At 47.8% G+C, this 17157-nt stretch overlaps 2 protein-coding genes across 9 annotated transcripts in view; one reads left to right on the top strand and one right to left on the bottom strand.

Annotated features, from left to right (window-relative positions):
- The window catches only part of LOC110494239 (low-density lipoprotein receptor-related protein 1), a 174976-nt gene that overhangs the window by 24615 nt on the left and 133204 nt on the right, over nucleotides 1–17157 (bottom strand). For all 8 annotated transcript variants that reach the window (XM_090205644.1, XM_090205646.1, XM_090205645.1 and 5 more), the window contains 15 exons: nucleotides 11787–11976; nucleotides 11043–11247; nucleotides 10734–10926; nucleotides 9794–9925; nucleotides 9445–9573; nucleotides 9223–9342; nucleotides 9006–9119; nucleotides 8205–8351; nucleotides 4281–4403; nucleotides 4044–4160; nucleotides 3772–3900; nucleotides 2347–2469; nucleotides 992–1132; nucleotides 568–755; nucleotides 204–387 (listed from right to left, as the gene is read on the bottom strand). In XM_090205644.1, the coding sequence (XP_090061770.1) occupies nucleotides 204–387; nucleotides 568–755; nucleotides 992–1132; nucleotides 2347–2469; nucleotides 3772–3900; nucleotides 4044–4160; nucleotides 4281–4403; nucleotides 8205–8351; nucleotides 9006–9119; nucleotides 9223–9342; nucleotides 9445–9573; nucleotides 9794–9925; nucleotides 10734–10926; nucleotides 11043–11247; nucleotides 11787–11976 (2235 nt within the window). The remainder of the gene's footprint in view (nucleotides 1–203; nucleotides 388–567; nucleotides 756–991; nucleotides 1133–2346; nucleotides 2470–3771; nucleotides 3901–4043; nucleotides 4161–4280; nucleotides 4404–8204; nucleotides 8352–9005; nucleotides 9120–9222; nucleotides 9343–9444; nucleotides 9574–9793; nucleotides 9926–10733; nucleotides 10927–11042; nucleotides 11248–11786; nucleotides 11977–17157) is intronic.
- LOC118940483 (galanin receptor type 2) lies at nucleotides 12383–16772 on the top strand. Its single transcript, XM_036950327.2, has one exon. It carries the CDS (start codon nucleotides 15230–15232, stop codon nucleotides 16241–16243), a length of 1014 nt encoding a protein of 337 aa, XP_036806222.2. The 5' UTR covers nucleotides 12383–15229; the 3' UTR covers nucleotides 16244–16772.

The raw sequence follows: 17157 nt of genomic DNA, 5'->3' as shown, positions 1-17157 counted from the left end.
CCCCCCCCACCAGCTCTTACCACCTCATACCCCCTTCCACCAGCTCTTACCACCTCATACCCCCCTCCACCAGCTCTTACCACCTCATACCCCCCTCCACCAGCTCTTACCACCTCATACCCCCCCTCCACCAGCTCTTACCACCTCATACCCCCCCTCCACCAGCTCTTACCACCTCATACCCCCCCTCCACCAGCTCTTACCAGAGGTGGACTTGCAGATAGTGGGGTCACTGGGGCTGAGCTGGAAGCCCTCCACACAGAGACAGTGGAAGGATCCGTGGGTGTTGATGCAGCGCTGCGTGCAGGGGTAGCTGGTCGTACACTCGTCTATGTCCACGCACGTCTTCCCATCATCCTTCAGGCGGAAGCCAGGGTGGCATCTGCACTGCACGACCACACAGGAGAGGAGAGGTAAGGCTGTGTGTACTACTTCACAATGGTTAACCTTTCCGACAAATAGTTGTTACGTAGCTGACAATATAAAATGGCAATGACTACAGATGAACAGTCATCACCGTCAACTATTCATTTAGCAGAGTCTCTCCAGGTGTAGGCGCGTCCTTACCTTGAAGCCTATCTTGAGGTCCTCACAGAGCTGAGAGCAGCCGCTGAGCTTGCTGTTCAGACACTCATCGATGAAGCAGTTGAGCTCGTCAGTGCCGTCACCACAGTCATCGTTCCGGTCACACAGCAGCGTCTCGTTGACACAGTTCCCGTTGCCGCAAGCGTACACTGTGTCGTTACATTTCTTCTCTGTTTTGGGAAGAGGTGGAGGACAGATTGGAGGATGGGTCAGGAAGAGGAGAATAGAGAGTTAACATCTAAGGAAGAGGGGGCTTGGCTCACACATTGGCCTAAATCCAATATCGCAATTTAGCAGGGATTTAGTAAATCCCTTTCAATTCCTTGCCAATAGTGGGCTGAGACGGAGATCTCTTAGGGCCCAGAGAAAATAGACAGTTAGCACCATCTGTGAGTGTGTGTCTAACCTGGGCCGTTGCAGTGGGGGTTCTTGGGAGCTTCATCAGAGCGGTCGTGACAGTCGAACTCTCCGTCACACTCCCAGGAGCTCTGGATGAGGCAGCGCCCGTTGGCACAGCGGAACTCATTGGATCCACACGTAGGGTACTCTGAAAGGAGAGACGGGTGATTGGTTGGTTGATTATTTGCATTTGTCTATACAGTTATGTCACTGGTAGGCCTATCACATACACTGTATATACAAAAGTATGTGGGCACCCCTTCAAATTAGTGGATTCGGCTATTTCAGCCACACCCGTTGCTGACAGGTGTATGAAACTGAGCAGACAGCCTTGCAATCTCCATAGACAAACATTGGCAGCAGAATTGGCCGTCCTGAAGAGCTCAGTGACTTTCAACGTGGCACCGTCATAGGAAGACACCTTTCCAACAAGTCAGTTTGTCAAATTTCTGTCCCACTAGATCTGCCCCCGGTCAACTGAAAGTGCTGTTATTTTGAAGTGGAAACGTCTAGGAGCAACAACGGCTCAGCTGCGAAGTGGTAGGCCACACAAGTTCACAGAATGGAACCGCCGAGTGCTGAAGCACATAGCGAGTAAAAATAGTCTGTCCTCGGTTGCAACACTCACTACCAAGTTCCATTGAACTCTGGAGCAGTGAAAACGCGTTCTCTGGAGTGAGGAATCACGCTTCACCATCTGGCAAATCTGAGTTTGGCAGATGCCAGGAGAACTATACCTGCCCCAGTCTATAGTGCCAACTGTAAAGTATGGTGGAGGAGGAATAATTGTCTGGGACTGTTTTTCATGGTTAGGGCTAGGCCCCTTAGTTCCAGTGAAGGGAAAACTTAACGCTACAGCATACAATGACATTCTAGACGATTCTATGCTTCCAACTTTACGGCAACAGTTTGGGGGAAGGTTCTTTCCTGTTTCAGCACGACAATGCCCCCCTGTACACAAAGTGAGGTCCATACATAAATGGTTTGTCGGGATCGGTGTGGAAGTACTTGAGCCCTGACCTCAACTCCATCAAACACCTTTGGGATGAATTGGTACGTCGACTGCGAGCCAGGCCTAATCGCCAAACGTCAGTGTCCAACCTCACCGCAGCAATGTTCCAAAATCTAGTGGAAATCCTTCCCAGAAGAGTGGAGGCTGTTATAGCAGCAAAGGGGGGACCAACTCCATATTAATGCCCATGATTTTGGAATGAGATGGTCGACAAGCAGGTGCCAGATACTTTTGGTCATGTAGTGCATCATGAAAACAGAATATTCATTCCAAATGTTTAAGGATTAACACAATGATACTATGATAGTGTGTGAGTGTAAGAGGGGGTACAACAGGGGTCATCCACTCACCACACTCCAGGGACTCGTCAGAGCCGTCACTGCAGTCTTTGTCATGATCACACACAAAGTGCTTGGGGATGCACTGTCTGTTCTGACACATGAACTCATTCTCATCACAGGTGTTGTTGAACACTGAGACAGACGGACAGACATTAGTTAGTCAATAAGCTACTGCATTATCAAAATAATCTGTATACCAGCAAGTAAGTATTTGATAATGATTGCATAAAGAACTTCTGTTAAACTCAAATTGCTTAACATTGTTTGGGGTTAAGTAACATCTCCCATAATTCCATAGGTAAAGATGTATCCAGTCAATAGTCCTCCATCCTCCTCTCATCCACTACTCACCACATCCAGCCATGACACCCTCATCCACTACTCACCACATCCAGCCATGACACCCTCATCCACTACTCACCACATCCAGCCTTGACACTCTCATCCACTACTCACCACATCCAGCCATGACACTCTCATCCACTACTCACCACATCCAGCCTTGACACTCTGGTCCACTACTCACCACATCCAGCCATGACACTCTCATCCACTACTCACCACATCCAGCCTTGACACTCTGGTCCACTACTCACCACATCCAGCCTTGACACTCTCATCCACTACTCACCACATCCAGCCTTGACACTCTGGTCCACTACTCACCACATCCAGCCATGACACTCTCATCCACTACTCACCACATCCAGCCTTGACACTCTGGTCCACTACTCACCACATCCAGCCTTGACACTCTCATCCACTACTCACCACATCCAGCCATGACACTCTCATCCACTACTCACCACATCCAGCCTTGACACTCTGGTCCACTACTCACCACATCCAGCCATGACACTCTCATCCACTACTCACCACATCCAGCCTTGACACTCTGGTCCACTACTCACCACATCCAGCCTTGACACTCTCATCCACTACTCACCACATCCAGCCATGACACTCTCATCCACTACTCACCACATCCAGCCTTGACACTCTGGTCCACTACTCACCACATCCAGCCTTGACACTCTCATCCACTACTCACCACATCCAGCCATGACACTCTCATCCACTACTCACCACATCCAGCCTTGACACTCTGGTCCACTACTCACCACATCCAGCCATGACACTCTCATCCACTACTCACCACATCCAGCCATGACACTCTCATCCACTACTCACCACATCCAGCCTTGACACTCATCCACTACTCACCACATCCAGCCTTGACACTCTCATCCACTACTCACCGCATCCAGCCTTGACACTCTCATCCACTACTCACCACATCCAGCCTTGACACTCTCATCCACTACTCACCACATCCAGCCTTGACACTCTCATCCACTACTCACCACATCCAGCCTTGACACTCTCATCCACTACTCACCACATCCAGCCTTGACACTCTCATCCACTACTCACCACATCCAGCCTTGACACTCTCATCCACTCCGTCAGGACAGTCCTTGTCCCCGTCACACTTCCAGTGCTGGGGGACACACACATGAGAGCCAGGACACTGGAAGGCATGTGGACTACACGTCTTATTCTCTGTCAGGAGAGGTGTGGGGAGGAGGGGAGACAGATATGGGGCAAGGGTATTACTCTTGGGTGCATTCGTTTTGAATTCGACTAGTATTTCCAATTGAGTGACCTCCCTGTTAGAGATTGTGTGTGGCGTGAATCACACTCACTGCACTTGCTGCCCTCGTCAGTCCCATCACCACAGTCGTCAGCGCCGTCACACACCCAACGGTTGGGGATACAGCGGTGGTTGCCGCATTCAAACTGGCTGGCCGAGCAGAACTTATCTAAAGGAGAGAGAGAGAGACCAAAGAGGGTGGTGCAATGAAGAGAAAGAACATCTGTCAGAAATGTGTGGTGAAAGACTACAGTGATCAGCAGTCCAGTAAAAAGCCATCTGAACTGACCACAGTGTGTCTCGTCAGCTCCGTTCTCACAGTCGTTCTCCTTGTCGCAGGTCCAGCTCATAGGGATACAGCGACCACTAGGACACGCAAAGAATGAAGCAGGACACTTGGTCTTCCTCCGGTCTGCTCGACAAACAGATGGACAGATAGTGGTTAATCAAAACAAATTTTATTGGTCGCATACACATATGTAGCAGATAATGTAGCGAAATGCTTGTGTAATAACTCCAACAGTGCAGTAACATCTAACAATTCACCACAATAAACGCAAATGTAAAAGTAAATAAGGAATACATATAAATATTAGAATGAGCAATGTTGGAATCTCGAGTGTATATACACACTACCTTTCAAAAGTTTGGGGTCACTTAGAAATGTCAGTTTTAGGTCCACTAAAATAGGCTATCAGAAATAGGCCAGTATCCCGGAGTCGCCTCTTCACTGTTAACATTGAGAATGGTGTTTTGCGGGTACTATTTAATGAAGCTGCCAGTTGAGGAATTGTTTCTTAAACTAGACACTAATGTACTCTTATTCAGTTGTGCACCGGGGCATCCCACTCCTCTTTCTATTCTGGTTAGAGCCAGTTTGCGCTGTTCTGTGAAGGGAGTAGTACACAGCATTGTACGAGATCTTCAGTTTCATGGCAATTTCTCTCATGGAATAGCCTTCATTTCTCACAACAAGAATAGACTGACGAGTTTCAGAAGAAAGTTATTTGTTTCTGACCATTTTGACTCTGTAATCGAACCCACAAATGCTGATGCTCCAGACACTCAACTAGTCTACAGAAGGGCAGTTTTATTGCTTCTTTAATGAGCACAACTGTTTTCAGCTGTGCTAACATAATTGCAAAAAGGGTTTTCTGATGATCAATTAGCCTTTTAAAATTATAAACTTGGATTAGCTAACACAACGTGCCATTGGAACACATGAGTGATGGTGGCTGATAATGGGCCTCTGTACGCCTATGTACATATTCCATTCAAAATCAGCCGTTTCCAGCTACAATAGTAATTTACAACATTAACAGTGTCTACACTATTTCACCTTGTGAAGATGCTGGAGGAAACAGGTACAAAAGTATCTATATCCACAGTAAAACAAGTCCTATATTGACATAACCTGAAAGGCCGCTCTGCTCAGTTCCAAAACCGCCATAAAAAAGCCAGACTACGGTTTGCAACTGCACATGGGGACAAAGATAGTACTTTTTTGAGAAATGTCCTCTGGTCTGATGAAACAAAAATAGAACTGTTTGGCCATAATGACCATCGTTATGTTTGGAGGAAAGAGGGGAGGCTTGCAAGCCGAAGAACACCATCCCAACCATGAACCTTGGGGGTAGCAGAATCATGTTGTGGGGGTGCTTGCTGCAGGAGGAACTGTTGCACTTCACAAAATAGATGGCATCACGTGGAGGAAAATTATGTGGATATAATGAAGAAATATCTCAAGACATCAGTCAGGTTAAAGCTTGGTCGCAAAGGGGTCTTCCAAATGGACAATGACCCCAAGCATACTTCCAAAGTTGTGGCAAAATGGCTTAAGGACAACAAAGTCAAGGTATTGGAGTGGCCATCACAAAGCCCTGACCTCAATCCTATAGAAAAATTGTGGGCAGAACTGACAAAGTGTGTGCGTGCAAGGAGGCCCACAAACCTAACTCAGTTACACCAGCTCTGTCAGGAGGAATGGGTCAAAATTCACCCAACTTATTGTGAGAAGCTTGTGGGAGGCTATCCGAAACGTTTTCACCCAAGTTAAACAATTTAAAGGCAATGCTGCCAAATACTAAATTGAGTGTATGTAAACTTCTGACCCACTGGAATTGTGATTCAGTAAACTATAAGTAACTAAAAAAATCTGTCTGTAAACAATTGTTGGAAAAATTACTTGTGTCATGCACAAAGTAGATGTCCTAACCAATTTGCCAAAACTATAGTTTGTTAACAAGAAATTTGTGGAGAGGTTGAAAAACGAGTTTTAATGACTCCAACCGAAGTGCATGTAAACTTCTGACTTAAACTGTATATACAGCAATAGTTGAATAGAAGGGCCTTGACTAGAATACAGTATATACATATGAAACTAGTAAAACAGTATGTAAACATCATTAAAGTGATCAGTGATTTCATGTCTGTGTACATAGTGCAACAGCCTCTAAGGTTGAGTAACAGGGTGGTAGCCGACTAGTGACAGTGACTAAGTACAGGGTAGTAGCCGGCTAGTGACAGTGACTAAGTACAGGGTAGTAGCCGGCTAGTGACAGTGACTAAGTACAGGGTGGTAGCCGGCTAGTGACAGTGACTAAGTACAGGGTAGTAGCCGGCTAGTGACAGACTAAGTACAGGGTAGTAGCCGGCTAGTGACAGTGACTAAGTACAGGGTGGTAGCCGGCTAGTGACAGTGACTAAGTACAGGGTGGTAGCCGGCTAGTGACCGTGACTAAGTACAGGGTAGTAGCCGGCTAGTGACAGACTAAGTACAGGGTAGTAGCCGGCTAGTGACAGTGACTAAGTACAGGGTGGTAGCCGGCTAGTGACAGTGACTAAGTAGAGGGTGGTAGCCGGCTAGTGACAGTGACTAAGTACAGGGTAGTAGCCGGCTAGTGACAGTGACTAAGTACAGGGTAGTAGCCGGCTAGTGACAGTGACTAAGTACAGGGTAGTAGCCGGCTAGTGACAGACTAAGTACAGGGTAGTAGCCGGCTAGTGACAGTGACTAAGTACAGGGTAGTAGCCGGCTAGTGACAGACTAAGTACAGGGTAGTAGCCGGCTAGTGACAGTGACTAAGTACAGGGTAGTAGCCGGCTAGTGACAGTGACTAAGTACAGGGTAGTAGCCGGCTAGTGACAGACTAAGTACAGGGTAGTAGCCGGCTAGTGACAGTGACTAAGTACAGGGTAGTAGCCGGCTAGTGACAGACTAAGTACAGGGTAGTAGCCGGCTAGTGACAGTGACTAAGTACAGGGTAGTAGCCGGCTAGTGACAGTGACTAAGTACAGGGTGGTAGCCGGCTAGTGACAGTGACTAAGTACAGGGTGGTAGCCGGCTAGTGACAGTGACTAAGTACAGGGTAGTAGCCGGCTAGTGACAGTGACTAAGTACAGGGTAGTAGCCGGCTAGTGACAGACTAAGTACAGGGTAGTAGCCGGCTAGTGACAGTGACTAAGTACAGGGTAGTAGCCGGCTAGTGACAGACTAAGTACAGGGTAGTAGCCGGCTAGTGACAGTGACTAAGTACAGGGTAGTAGCCGGCTAGTGACAGTGACTAAGTACAGGGTGGTAGCCGGCTAGTGACAGTGACTAAGTACAGGGTAGTAGCCAGCTAGTGACAGACTAAGTACAGGGTAGTAGCCGGCTAGTGATGGCTATTTAACCGTCTGATGGCCTTGAGATAGAAGCTGTTTTTCAGTCTCTTGGTCCCAGCTTTGATGCACCTGTACTGACCTCACCTTCTATAACATTATAGTAGGGTGGCACTAAACAGGGAAGTGTATGGAACAAGAGTGGCATGTTGATTAGCACGTTTGTTTTACGAGAATACTTATTTACTGACAAACAAACAATTCTACTTAATGAAATTTCTAATCTTGCAGTTTTGTGATATCTTAGGTCCCTCTTTACTTTTCGTACTCATCTTGAATTTGGGAGAGTTTAATAGACTTGTGCTATGTGTTAATGAAATGTTGGTGTTTTAATGTGAACTCTGGGGGCTCCCCTAGCAGCTGGTTGCCTTAAAGAGATACGCTGAATCAGAGTCCATAAGGACAAGAGTCTGAAAACATTTCAAATGTTGCAGCTTATGGTGTGTGTGTGTGTGTGTGTGTGTGTGTGTGTGTGTGTGTGTGTGTGTGTGTATCTGTGTTTGGGCATGTGTGCTGTGTCTATGTGTGCACGTGCGTGCGCATGCATGTTCACCTGGGCAGTTCCTCTCGTCGGAGTAGTCTCCACAGTCATTGGCTCCGTCACACACCCAGGAGGATGCGTAGCAGAGGCTGGTGAACTCACACTTCTGGAAGGTCACACCCTTCACCCCCAGTCGGAAGTAGCTAGAACAGTCAGTAGCTGGTGGACAAGGACAGGGGTTACACAGTGAGTATATATATTATAAAGTCAGTCTAAACTCATTTAGTTCATTAGCTTCAGCATCGTATCTAACTTTACTGACTTTATTGTCCCCATGGGGAAATGTTGATGCAGTGTCATGTACACATTTAAATTGGCAAAAAAAACTGACAATACAACTTCCATAACAGTTAGATACCAATAAAAGGAGACTAGCCTGCTGGCCTTACTGGGTCGATAGGAACATCAGGCCAAACTATTTAGGAGGGATATCACGCCTGGCACAAATTCTTGTCTAGTTCTGTTTTTTCATACCGAGGGGTGCCCTATACCTGTGCCCAGAGGGGAGTAGTTCAAAGTTCAGGTACAGGGGGTGGCTTGGGTCTAAAATGACTTTGTGAGCCTTGGAGGGCCCTGACCTTAAAGATCTCATCCAGCTGTAAAGTGACATTACACATTATGACAGAGCAACTGGTCCAAAATTAAGTCTGGATTAGTGTTACGTCTGATGTTAGGTTTAGCTGAGTCTAGTCTAAAGATAAGTCTGTGTTCTTTCTTGAGTTGAGTCTAGTCAATCGTGAAGCCTGGGTTCGTTCGAGTTCAAACTAAACCTAACAAATCGATTTAACTAGCCTGGCGCCCAAGGTGACTCACAGCAGTTCATCTCGTCGCTGGCGTCCTCGCAGTCTACAATCTGGTTACACTTGCTGGAGTTGGTGGTGCAGCCACCGTCTCTGCACTGGAACTGCTCTGCCGTGCACAAGGTGGCTGGAACACACACAGATCCACACATTACACTGGTGACAACCATAGAACATTTCCATAGAACATCCACCCAGTATATACTGCATGAGATAGCTAGCCTGCTTACTGTTGCAGAAGAGTTCGTCTGAGTTGTCCCCACAATCGTCCTGTCCGTTACACCAGGAGCTGTGTCCCACACACCTGCCGTTCACACACCGCCTGTAGCCCTTCTTACACACCCGGTTGGCTGAAGACGTACAAAGGGCAGGAGAAAATAACGTTAGAAACATTCATCACATTATAGCTTATAGAGGTCGTGTAAAAGAATGTGTCCGTCGGTCTCACTCACCGCAGTAGGACTGTTTCTCGTCGGACTTGTCCTTGCAGTGGGCCATGCCGTCACAGGTCAGAGTGTAGTTCACACAGTCTCCATTCCCACACTCAAACTCATCTACACTGCCGCACGTGGTGTTTAGGGCTGAGAGGGACAGAGAGGGGGGGGAGAGAGAGAGGAGGAAAGAGACACTTCACTTCATAATAAAAAAAACATGGTTTTAGTGCTGAACATTTCAAAGTTCAGCCCCATTGGCTGTTCTTACATCATTAATGACATGATAAAATGCCCTCATCCACTCTCCCTCCCCATGTCCCCTAGTTCTCTCATTTCTCCATACCCTTCCCTATTCCCTCTTTCTCACCGATGCAGGTGTTGTCCTCCAGCAGTTTCCTTTCGCCATCGCCACGGCAAGTACAGTTGACCCTGCCGTCTGAGGTCAGAAGACACAGGTCCTGACAACCTCCGTTGTTCACCCGACACAGAGAGAACTCGCCTACACAGAGAGAGGGTTAGAGCACGCACGCACGCACAGTGAGTGGTCAGAGACCACAACTCTCCATCTACTTGTGTCTAATATAAACTGACATAGTATAAATGGGATTTGCAGCAATTACAACAGGTTTACTGTGTGTGTTGAGAGTGGGGAGGAGGTAAGCAACTGGGAAGTCAATAGTGGGTGTTGAGGGTGTGTGTGTGTGGGGGGGGGGGGGGGGGGGGTCAGAGAGACAGGGCCATTGATTTGAAGTGATAGAGGGAGATTGGAAACTCAGTGAGATGAACAAGTGTGAATTGAACTGGACAAGGTAGAGAGATGAGGAAATATGTGTTTCATGGGACTGTTGGAGCAGAAGATGGGGAGTGTGTGTATGTGTGTGTGTGTGTGTGTGTGTGTGTGTGTGTGTGTCTACAGGGTGATAGATTGGGGCAGTGGAGTCTCAGGTGGTCTCATTCTCCAGGTGTATGGAGCTCCCCTCAGCTGTGTCACACTCTCTGATTACTTCTGGCACCTCATTAACTTTGGTGGCGCAGCAGTGTGTGTGTGTGTGTGTGTGTGCGCGTCAAAGGAGGCTGGTGGGAAAACCAATAGGAGGACAGTATCAAACATATGGAAACCATGTTTGACTCTGTTTCATTTATTCCATTCCAGCCAATACAATGAGCCCGTCCTCCTATAGCTCCTTCCACCAGCCTCCACTGGTACGTGTACCACTCTGCTTGGCCACACCAACCCCCCCACCCCTTTATCTGCCTAAAAAAAAAAACATCCACCCAAACCCCACCCTCTTTTGTTGAGAACTCACAGCTATTAGTGTCGTTGGCCACAGCGACGATCCCCATTGGCTGCTGGGGGATGTCTGCTCTGAGGAGTTTCATGTCTCCGCCCACGTACTTGTCGGCCCTGAGGACGGCCCTGCGGACCCAATCGGTCCAGAAGATGTAGTCTCCATACACCGCCAGGCCAAACGGATGGACTGGCTCATTCTTCAACACCACCTATAGGGGGCAGCAGAGATACACACAAAAGTTGAACCATCAAGTGTGTTTCATGAGTGTGGGTGGGTTATTACATATACATCATCTGCGAGTGTGTGGGTGCCAGTGTTACTCACGTAGCGGCGGCTGCCATCGTACTCGCAACGTTCGATCTTGTCCAGGGTGGCGTCGGAGAAATAGAGTTTCTCAGCGCGGTGGTCTATGGCCAGGCCGTTGGGGGTGCGGATGTCACTGCCGATGATCACCAGTACATTGTTACCAGACAGGGTGGCACGCATGATACTGGGGGACTGTTCATTCCAGTTGGTCCAGAACATCAGGCTGGTGGGTGACAACACGAGGGAACTTACAGTATAGAAGGCAGATGTGTGTAAACGTTCTGATTCAAAACAGCACAACTGGTTTGTGCATGGTGCTTCCCTTCCAACACCATGCAGGTTCCCGCATGAGCCATATATTGTATACAGCATACTGAATATATTAGTTAGCTTTATGTCTCTTTGGATAAATCGATCTGCTAAATGACCAGAATATATTAAGATTCCAAAAGAAGTGCTGTAGGAGAGGCAGGTACATGGGCTAAACGCTATCCAAGGAGAAAATCTATGAAAATCTACTTACATTGAGGCTAGGCTATCTATACTGTACTTCAATCTGTATTCATCCAATTAAAACACCTTATGACAAGGGTCAGGATATGGGAATGTTAGCTAGTGTCAGACGAACTGCAACAGACTCGTATCAGATACTCACTCCTGACACTAAAGACTAATCAAACCATATCAATTAAAACCCTATGACCTGGGTCAGAAACTTGGAACAGTGCGATTTATGACCATTATGGTCCAAGAGACACTCACTCCTGACACTCGTCCAGTACGAAGGCCCGGGGGTGGTCGTCTCCAGACATGCTGACCACGGTGTCACGGTCCCAGGCAGCCCAGCGGCTCTGGTTGACCGTGTGGCGGGTGATAGTGGAGGTGGTATAGCTGGTCCAGTACAAAGTGTCCCAGCCACGGTGGTACGCCAGGCCCTCTACCGAACCCACATCTGACGAGGGGGAAAGAGGCAGAGGGGAGGCAAGGGGAGAGAGAGGAGAGAGAAAGAAGGAGGATGAGTGGAGAGAAGGGGGGGGGGGGGAACGGAAAGGAAAGAAAGACAGGGAGGGAGGAGAAGAGACAAATACCACGTCAATCCCAGTTGAGTGTTAAAAGGACATGACTCAGGTCTCTGGCAGTAGCACAGAGCTGGCAGGCAGAGTGGAGCTGGATGCCATAGAAGAGGAGGTCCAGAGACTACTCACAGGACACTACTCAGAGGACATGACAGGCCACTGGTAATGATCTAGAACCCTCTGTGATCTAAGGCTTTCATCCAACTAACAGCTCTCCAAAAGGTCACAACATAAATGGCTAACATATTTCCTTCCATTGCTCTTTTTTCATCGATAGTTGGGAGTGTTCACAGCATTTTTGTGCTCCGCAGCCTTCTAATGAGTAACTGGCTGAGTTCAGCCCAGCTCAGCTTAGCTCAGCCCAGTTCAGACGAGAGGAGACTGGGGAGAGGAGAGCTGGCCAAGATGGAGGAACACACTGTACTCTGGTGGTGGAGAAACACACTCCCACAGTCACACACACCCTTAAAGTCTGCCAAGGACACTTTTGGGTTACGCACAGCACACCTACGGTCAACTAATTGTTCCAAAAAGACTAATAGTCACCTGCTTGTTATCCCAGTAGAAACAGAGGGACTGGAATGATTTAATAGCCATTCTTCTGAAGCGGTTATGACCTAATAAGTACATCACATGCCTGGCCAGTGTCTCTGGGAGGTTCAACACCAGGTGGGACACTTTGCACTTCACCTCCATCTTTCTATTCCATCACTACAGACATGAGTCGCGGACTTTCTAGCAGGGTATTGTGAGAGATTCTGAATGAGACCGAGCTAAGGACCTAAGAGCTGGGGTGCGGAGAGCCCAGGTGTGCGACGTTAAAACAATTCCCTCTGTTTTCCCACTCTCATAAATCAACACTTTAAAAAATGGATGAAGTGCAACACTAAATCGGCTCCCTCAATTCCCTCTCTCCTCAGTGCTTTTAATAAATCATAAAATCGTCAGATTTCAAGGCTCTACACTTTCCTATCCTTGTTTCCCCCTTTCCTCACACCTTTTAACGCTGGCTTCCCTATCTGTGTATCGCTGCTGTATAGGCCCGTCTCTGTCCTGTAAGCTGACTGCAGCAGTTGAAGTTTACAGAGGAGCTGAATTTACGAGCTCGTGGTAAATGTAGAGTTCACCCTCTTATCCTGAGCCACACACACACACTCACATTTCATGTCATTTCAGCCAGTCATGTCACCCACCATCTAAGATGGTTCTGAAATTGTTTCTGCAGTTAGAAACGGATAAGATTAGCATTCCAGAAACATTATCTTGTTGTATATTGATTCTTCAACCTTTGGAATGTATTCCCTGTGAACCTGGTGATGGTCTATTCCCCTCTTCAGATAAATTAGCCATTGAAGTCGCTATACCATAAATGAGTGTGAAAATACCAAGTTTTACCTACTAGATGTCACTGTTCCTGCCTTTGATCCATTATGTTGGTCTCTAGTGTTTATTAAAACGGCTCACAACATATTCTTTACAACTTTGGGTAGAAAACCCAATTGCTTTTTGTTCATGGAAATAAATTGTGAAGAAGCAATACTCCAAGCAGCAGCTCCATTCTACTTTGTTGGGGTGGGATTGGCGTAGGTGGTCTGTGGGTGGCTATTGATAAATTGTATTGTATTCCTCATGTCTTACTCATTGTTAGGAAGAATTATGGTCCAAATGGGATGTTAGATACTATATTTATTGAATATGATATGAATCCTATAAATTAAAATGGCAAATTTGGGTGCAAACAATTAGTTTAATTTCTCAGAGATCAAATTATATTTAAACAATGTTCCAGGAATGCTAACTCTTATCTGTTTTCTAACAACAGAAACAATTTCAGAACAATCTGAGATGGGTGTCGAAATCCTCTTGTGCTTTTTGAGGTGGAATGACACACGCATACTAATACACACACACACGAGTTTTATGGCACTTATCTGGGTGTGATAACAGACCACAACAGTCTAGCTGAGTGTTTGCTCTCAGGGCAAAGGTAAACAATTACCCTGATTTCTCAAGTTTCAAGTTGTAATGTCACATGCACAAGTACAGAGTGTGGCTATTTGTGTGTGTGTGTGTCAAACTCTGTGAAAGGCTTTGATTGTCCTGTACAGGTCCTCCCATTGACAAAAGACCAACCCATCTCTCTCTTGCGTTGGCACTGTCAAAGCCATACAGTACAGAGAAGTCCAGAGTCCACATGTTATTTACTGTGATTCACCTCTTTCTTCAAGCCCATACATATACCTGCTTCTCCTACAGTACGCTGCATCTCTCCCTCTATCTCTCCCGAGATTCCTTCCTGTGGGCTCTGAATAGGCAGACTGTCGATGACTTAGCAGTGGAAGACTGATTGAGGCGTCATGCAGAGGCTTTCTGATGTGAGCTGACCGGAGACAGAACCATCCAGAGAGTTCAGACCCAGACGGCCACCACTGTCAGACAGACATAGCAGGAGTCCTGGGGAGAGACAGAGAGCCCGGCGGCTAGCTGGATGCTAAATCAATAGCATCGCAAACATCAACAGAGGGGGGCTGATGTCTATGTTCTCTCCTTTCTTTGGAGAGACTAGGACAAAGGTAGAGCTGATTGGCAGGACGAGAAAGGATTGATTCAAATTGTGGGAGACCTCAATCACGTGACTGGTAACAGTCCCTCATCAGTCGTCTTTCATTTTTGGAAAGGTAAACACTTCAGAAGAAAAAAGAACGACACTTTTCTACTGTGAGTTTCTGGACTATGGAGAGGAAAGTACTGAGCGAGACAAACCCATCGAAACCTAACTGACAGGAGGGCAACTTCAGAGTGGTTATGGTCAGAAGAATTAACTTTGAGAACCTATGTAATGTCAAATCTGCTGAATGTTCCTGTTGATGGCACACCTTAGTGTTATCGACTCTCCGTTTCAATAATAATTCCCACACGCTTTGTTATCAGTGGCTAGTTGATCAGTCATAATCAGAAGCCTAGTTTTTACAGCAGGTAGATATCGACCCATGGGAGTGTCATCTTGCTGCTAGGATTTTGCTGCTAGGATTTTTTCTCATCAGTCATCACTGCTTCACTGTATCAACTCTAGGCTCAGTGTAAGGACTAAGGAGTAGCCCCTTTAAGGCTGGTCTGTCTGTCCTCTCCATGGCGGATAATGGATCTGTGTGGAGGAATGACAGTGGTTCTGGTGATGAGGAGACTGGGGTCGGCAGTGTGGAGCTGGTCCTGGTTCTAGTGATGGATGTCCTGATCCTGGTGCTGGGTGTGACGGGGCACTCCCTGGTGATGGTCATCCTGTGTGGTCGTCGAAGAAGAAGGGCAGGTCCGGGGGGTCAACACAACCAGGGGAACCTAACAGGGACAGGGACAGACACCCTCCTGCTGGCCCTGAGTGCGGCCGACCTCCTCCTCCTCTCCATGCTGCCCTTCCACACCGTCGCCATAGCGATGCAGCACTGGCCCTTCGGGGACTTCCTGTGTCGGCTGGTGAGCTTCCTGGGTGCCGCTTGCTCCTCGGCTAGTGCCTTCACACTGGCCGCCCTGGCCGTGACGCGATATCTGACCGTGGTGGAGCCAACCCAGGCCTACCGCCTTCTTACTCCTCGCCGCGTGGCGCTGACCTCCGCTGCTCTCTGGCTTCCTGCTTGTGCCCTGGCTGCCCCACAGCTGGCCTTCCGCTCCGTGGGTGACGGGCGCATCTCCCCCGATGGCCTGGCCTGCTTCAACTTTCTGTCGCACAATGGCCAGCTGGCCTATGGAGCCTGCCAATTCCTGCTGTCCTTCGCCCTGCCACTGGGCGTCATCGCTGTGGCCTACAGCGGGATCTACTTGTTCCTGTGGCGGAGTTGTAGGGACAGCCGAGCGCCCCAGGTGGAGCGATACCAACGGAAGGTGACCCAGACATCGGCCCTGCTGGTGCTAGCCTTTACCCTGTGCTGGTTGCCCTCCTACGGCCTGACCTTTGCCCTCCTGGGGGGAGGCAGCCATGGGGCCACGGGGTCATCACCGCGCTTCGGGCCCTTCAGCGTGTTCGCCCGCATCACGGCCACCTCCTCTACCGTGGCCAACCCCATCCTCTACGTTCTCATGTCCCAGAAGTTCAGACAGGACCTGCTGGAGCTGGGTGCCAGGAGTGGTGCCAGGGGTGGGGGTCAGTAACCGTGACAACAGACAACTATACAAGACTGGTGGACATGTCTCTAAATCTAAGGTTAAACGGTGTGTCCATGACAAACTGGATGTGGGCTGGATCTGTTGTCTGAGAGCTTGTGGGAAGAACTAAAATAAGTGTCATAATAACAACTCTACGGGACTAAACTACAAAACCATTTCTACCCAAATCTCACTGCTACTCCAGTACACAACTATCACACTAAGCTGTGGTACAAAGCTCGAGCTCCAAGGTTCAATTGAGGGACAGCACTTGAAGTAAAAAGCCTCCCCACTGTGAGACAACAGTCTAAAAGGAGGATCTGAACACTGAGAATCAAAGGCCTCTGTCTAGAGGGCCTCATGGGACATGGCAAAGAACATAGACATCTGGGAGAAATACATTTATGCTTGTAAAAAAAACAAAAACAAGAGAAAGCTTTAAAGGATGTGAGCTCTTTTACACATTAATACCATTCTGTAGCGATTGTTGTTTCTTTCTGCGATGTTCTTCTGAGATAAAGATAATGAAGGTCTAGCTGTGCCTCAATCTGGTTTATGTTGTTGTGTACAGTGTGTTCCCAAACTAAGGTAGATATGAAAGCTTTCCACTGTTTTCCAGACTCTCAGAAATAATAGTTGGCCACTAGGTTTTCCTGCCATGTTTCAGTTGGAGGTCCAAAACAAGCTTGGTTTTGAGCCCCGGCTGTTTCTTCCTGGAGAATGCTACCCATTGGGGGGTCTGCTGTATGTCACCACCAAATAGGGGTTGTTCTTAGTGAAGGAGGAGGAGGAGAGGAGGATGAAAGATGCTGCTTAACGAATGGGAGGGAGAGAGAGCCATCTAACAGAGGAAAATGGTTTAGCACATTTCTCAAACTTCAGCCAAATAACCTGATTAACTAGTGCTCACCTACATTCAC

This window comes from Oncorhynchus mykiss, chromosome 17 (genome assembly GCF_057628025.1).
Source record: "Oncorhynchus mykiss isolate SJ-2025 chromosome 17, ASM5762802v1, whole genome shotgun sequence".
Taxonomy (NCBI): Eukaryota; Metazoa; Chordata; class Actinopteri; order Salmoniformes; family Salmonidae; genus Oncorhynchus; species Oncorhynchus mykiss.
Note: the sequence above shows the minus strand (reverse complement) of the source record. Positions and strands in the feature narration are given on the sequence as shown.

What these genes read in the sequence shown, in the direction of transcription:
- LOC118940483 (XM_036950327.2), top strand. Translation starts at nt 15,230, where the DNA reads ATGGCGGATAATGGATCTGTGTGGAGGAATGACAGTGGTTCTGGTGAT.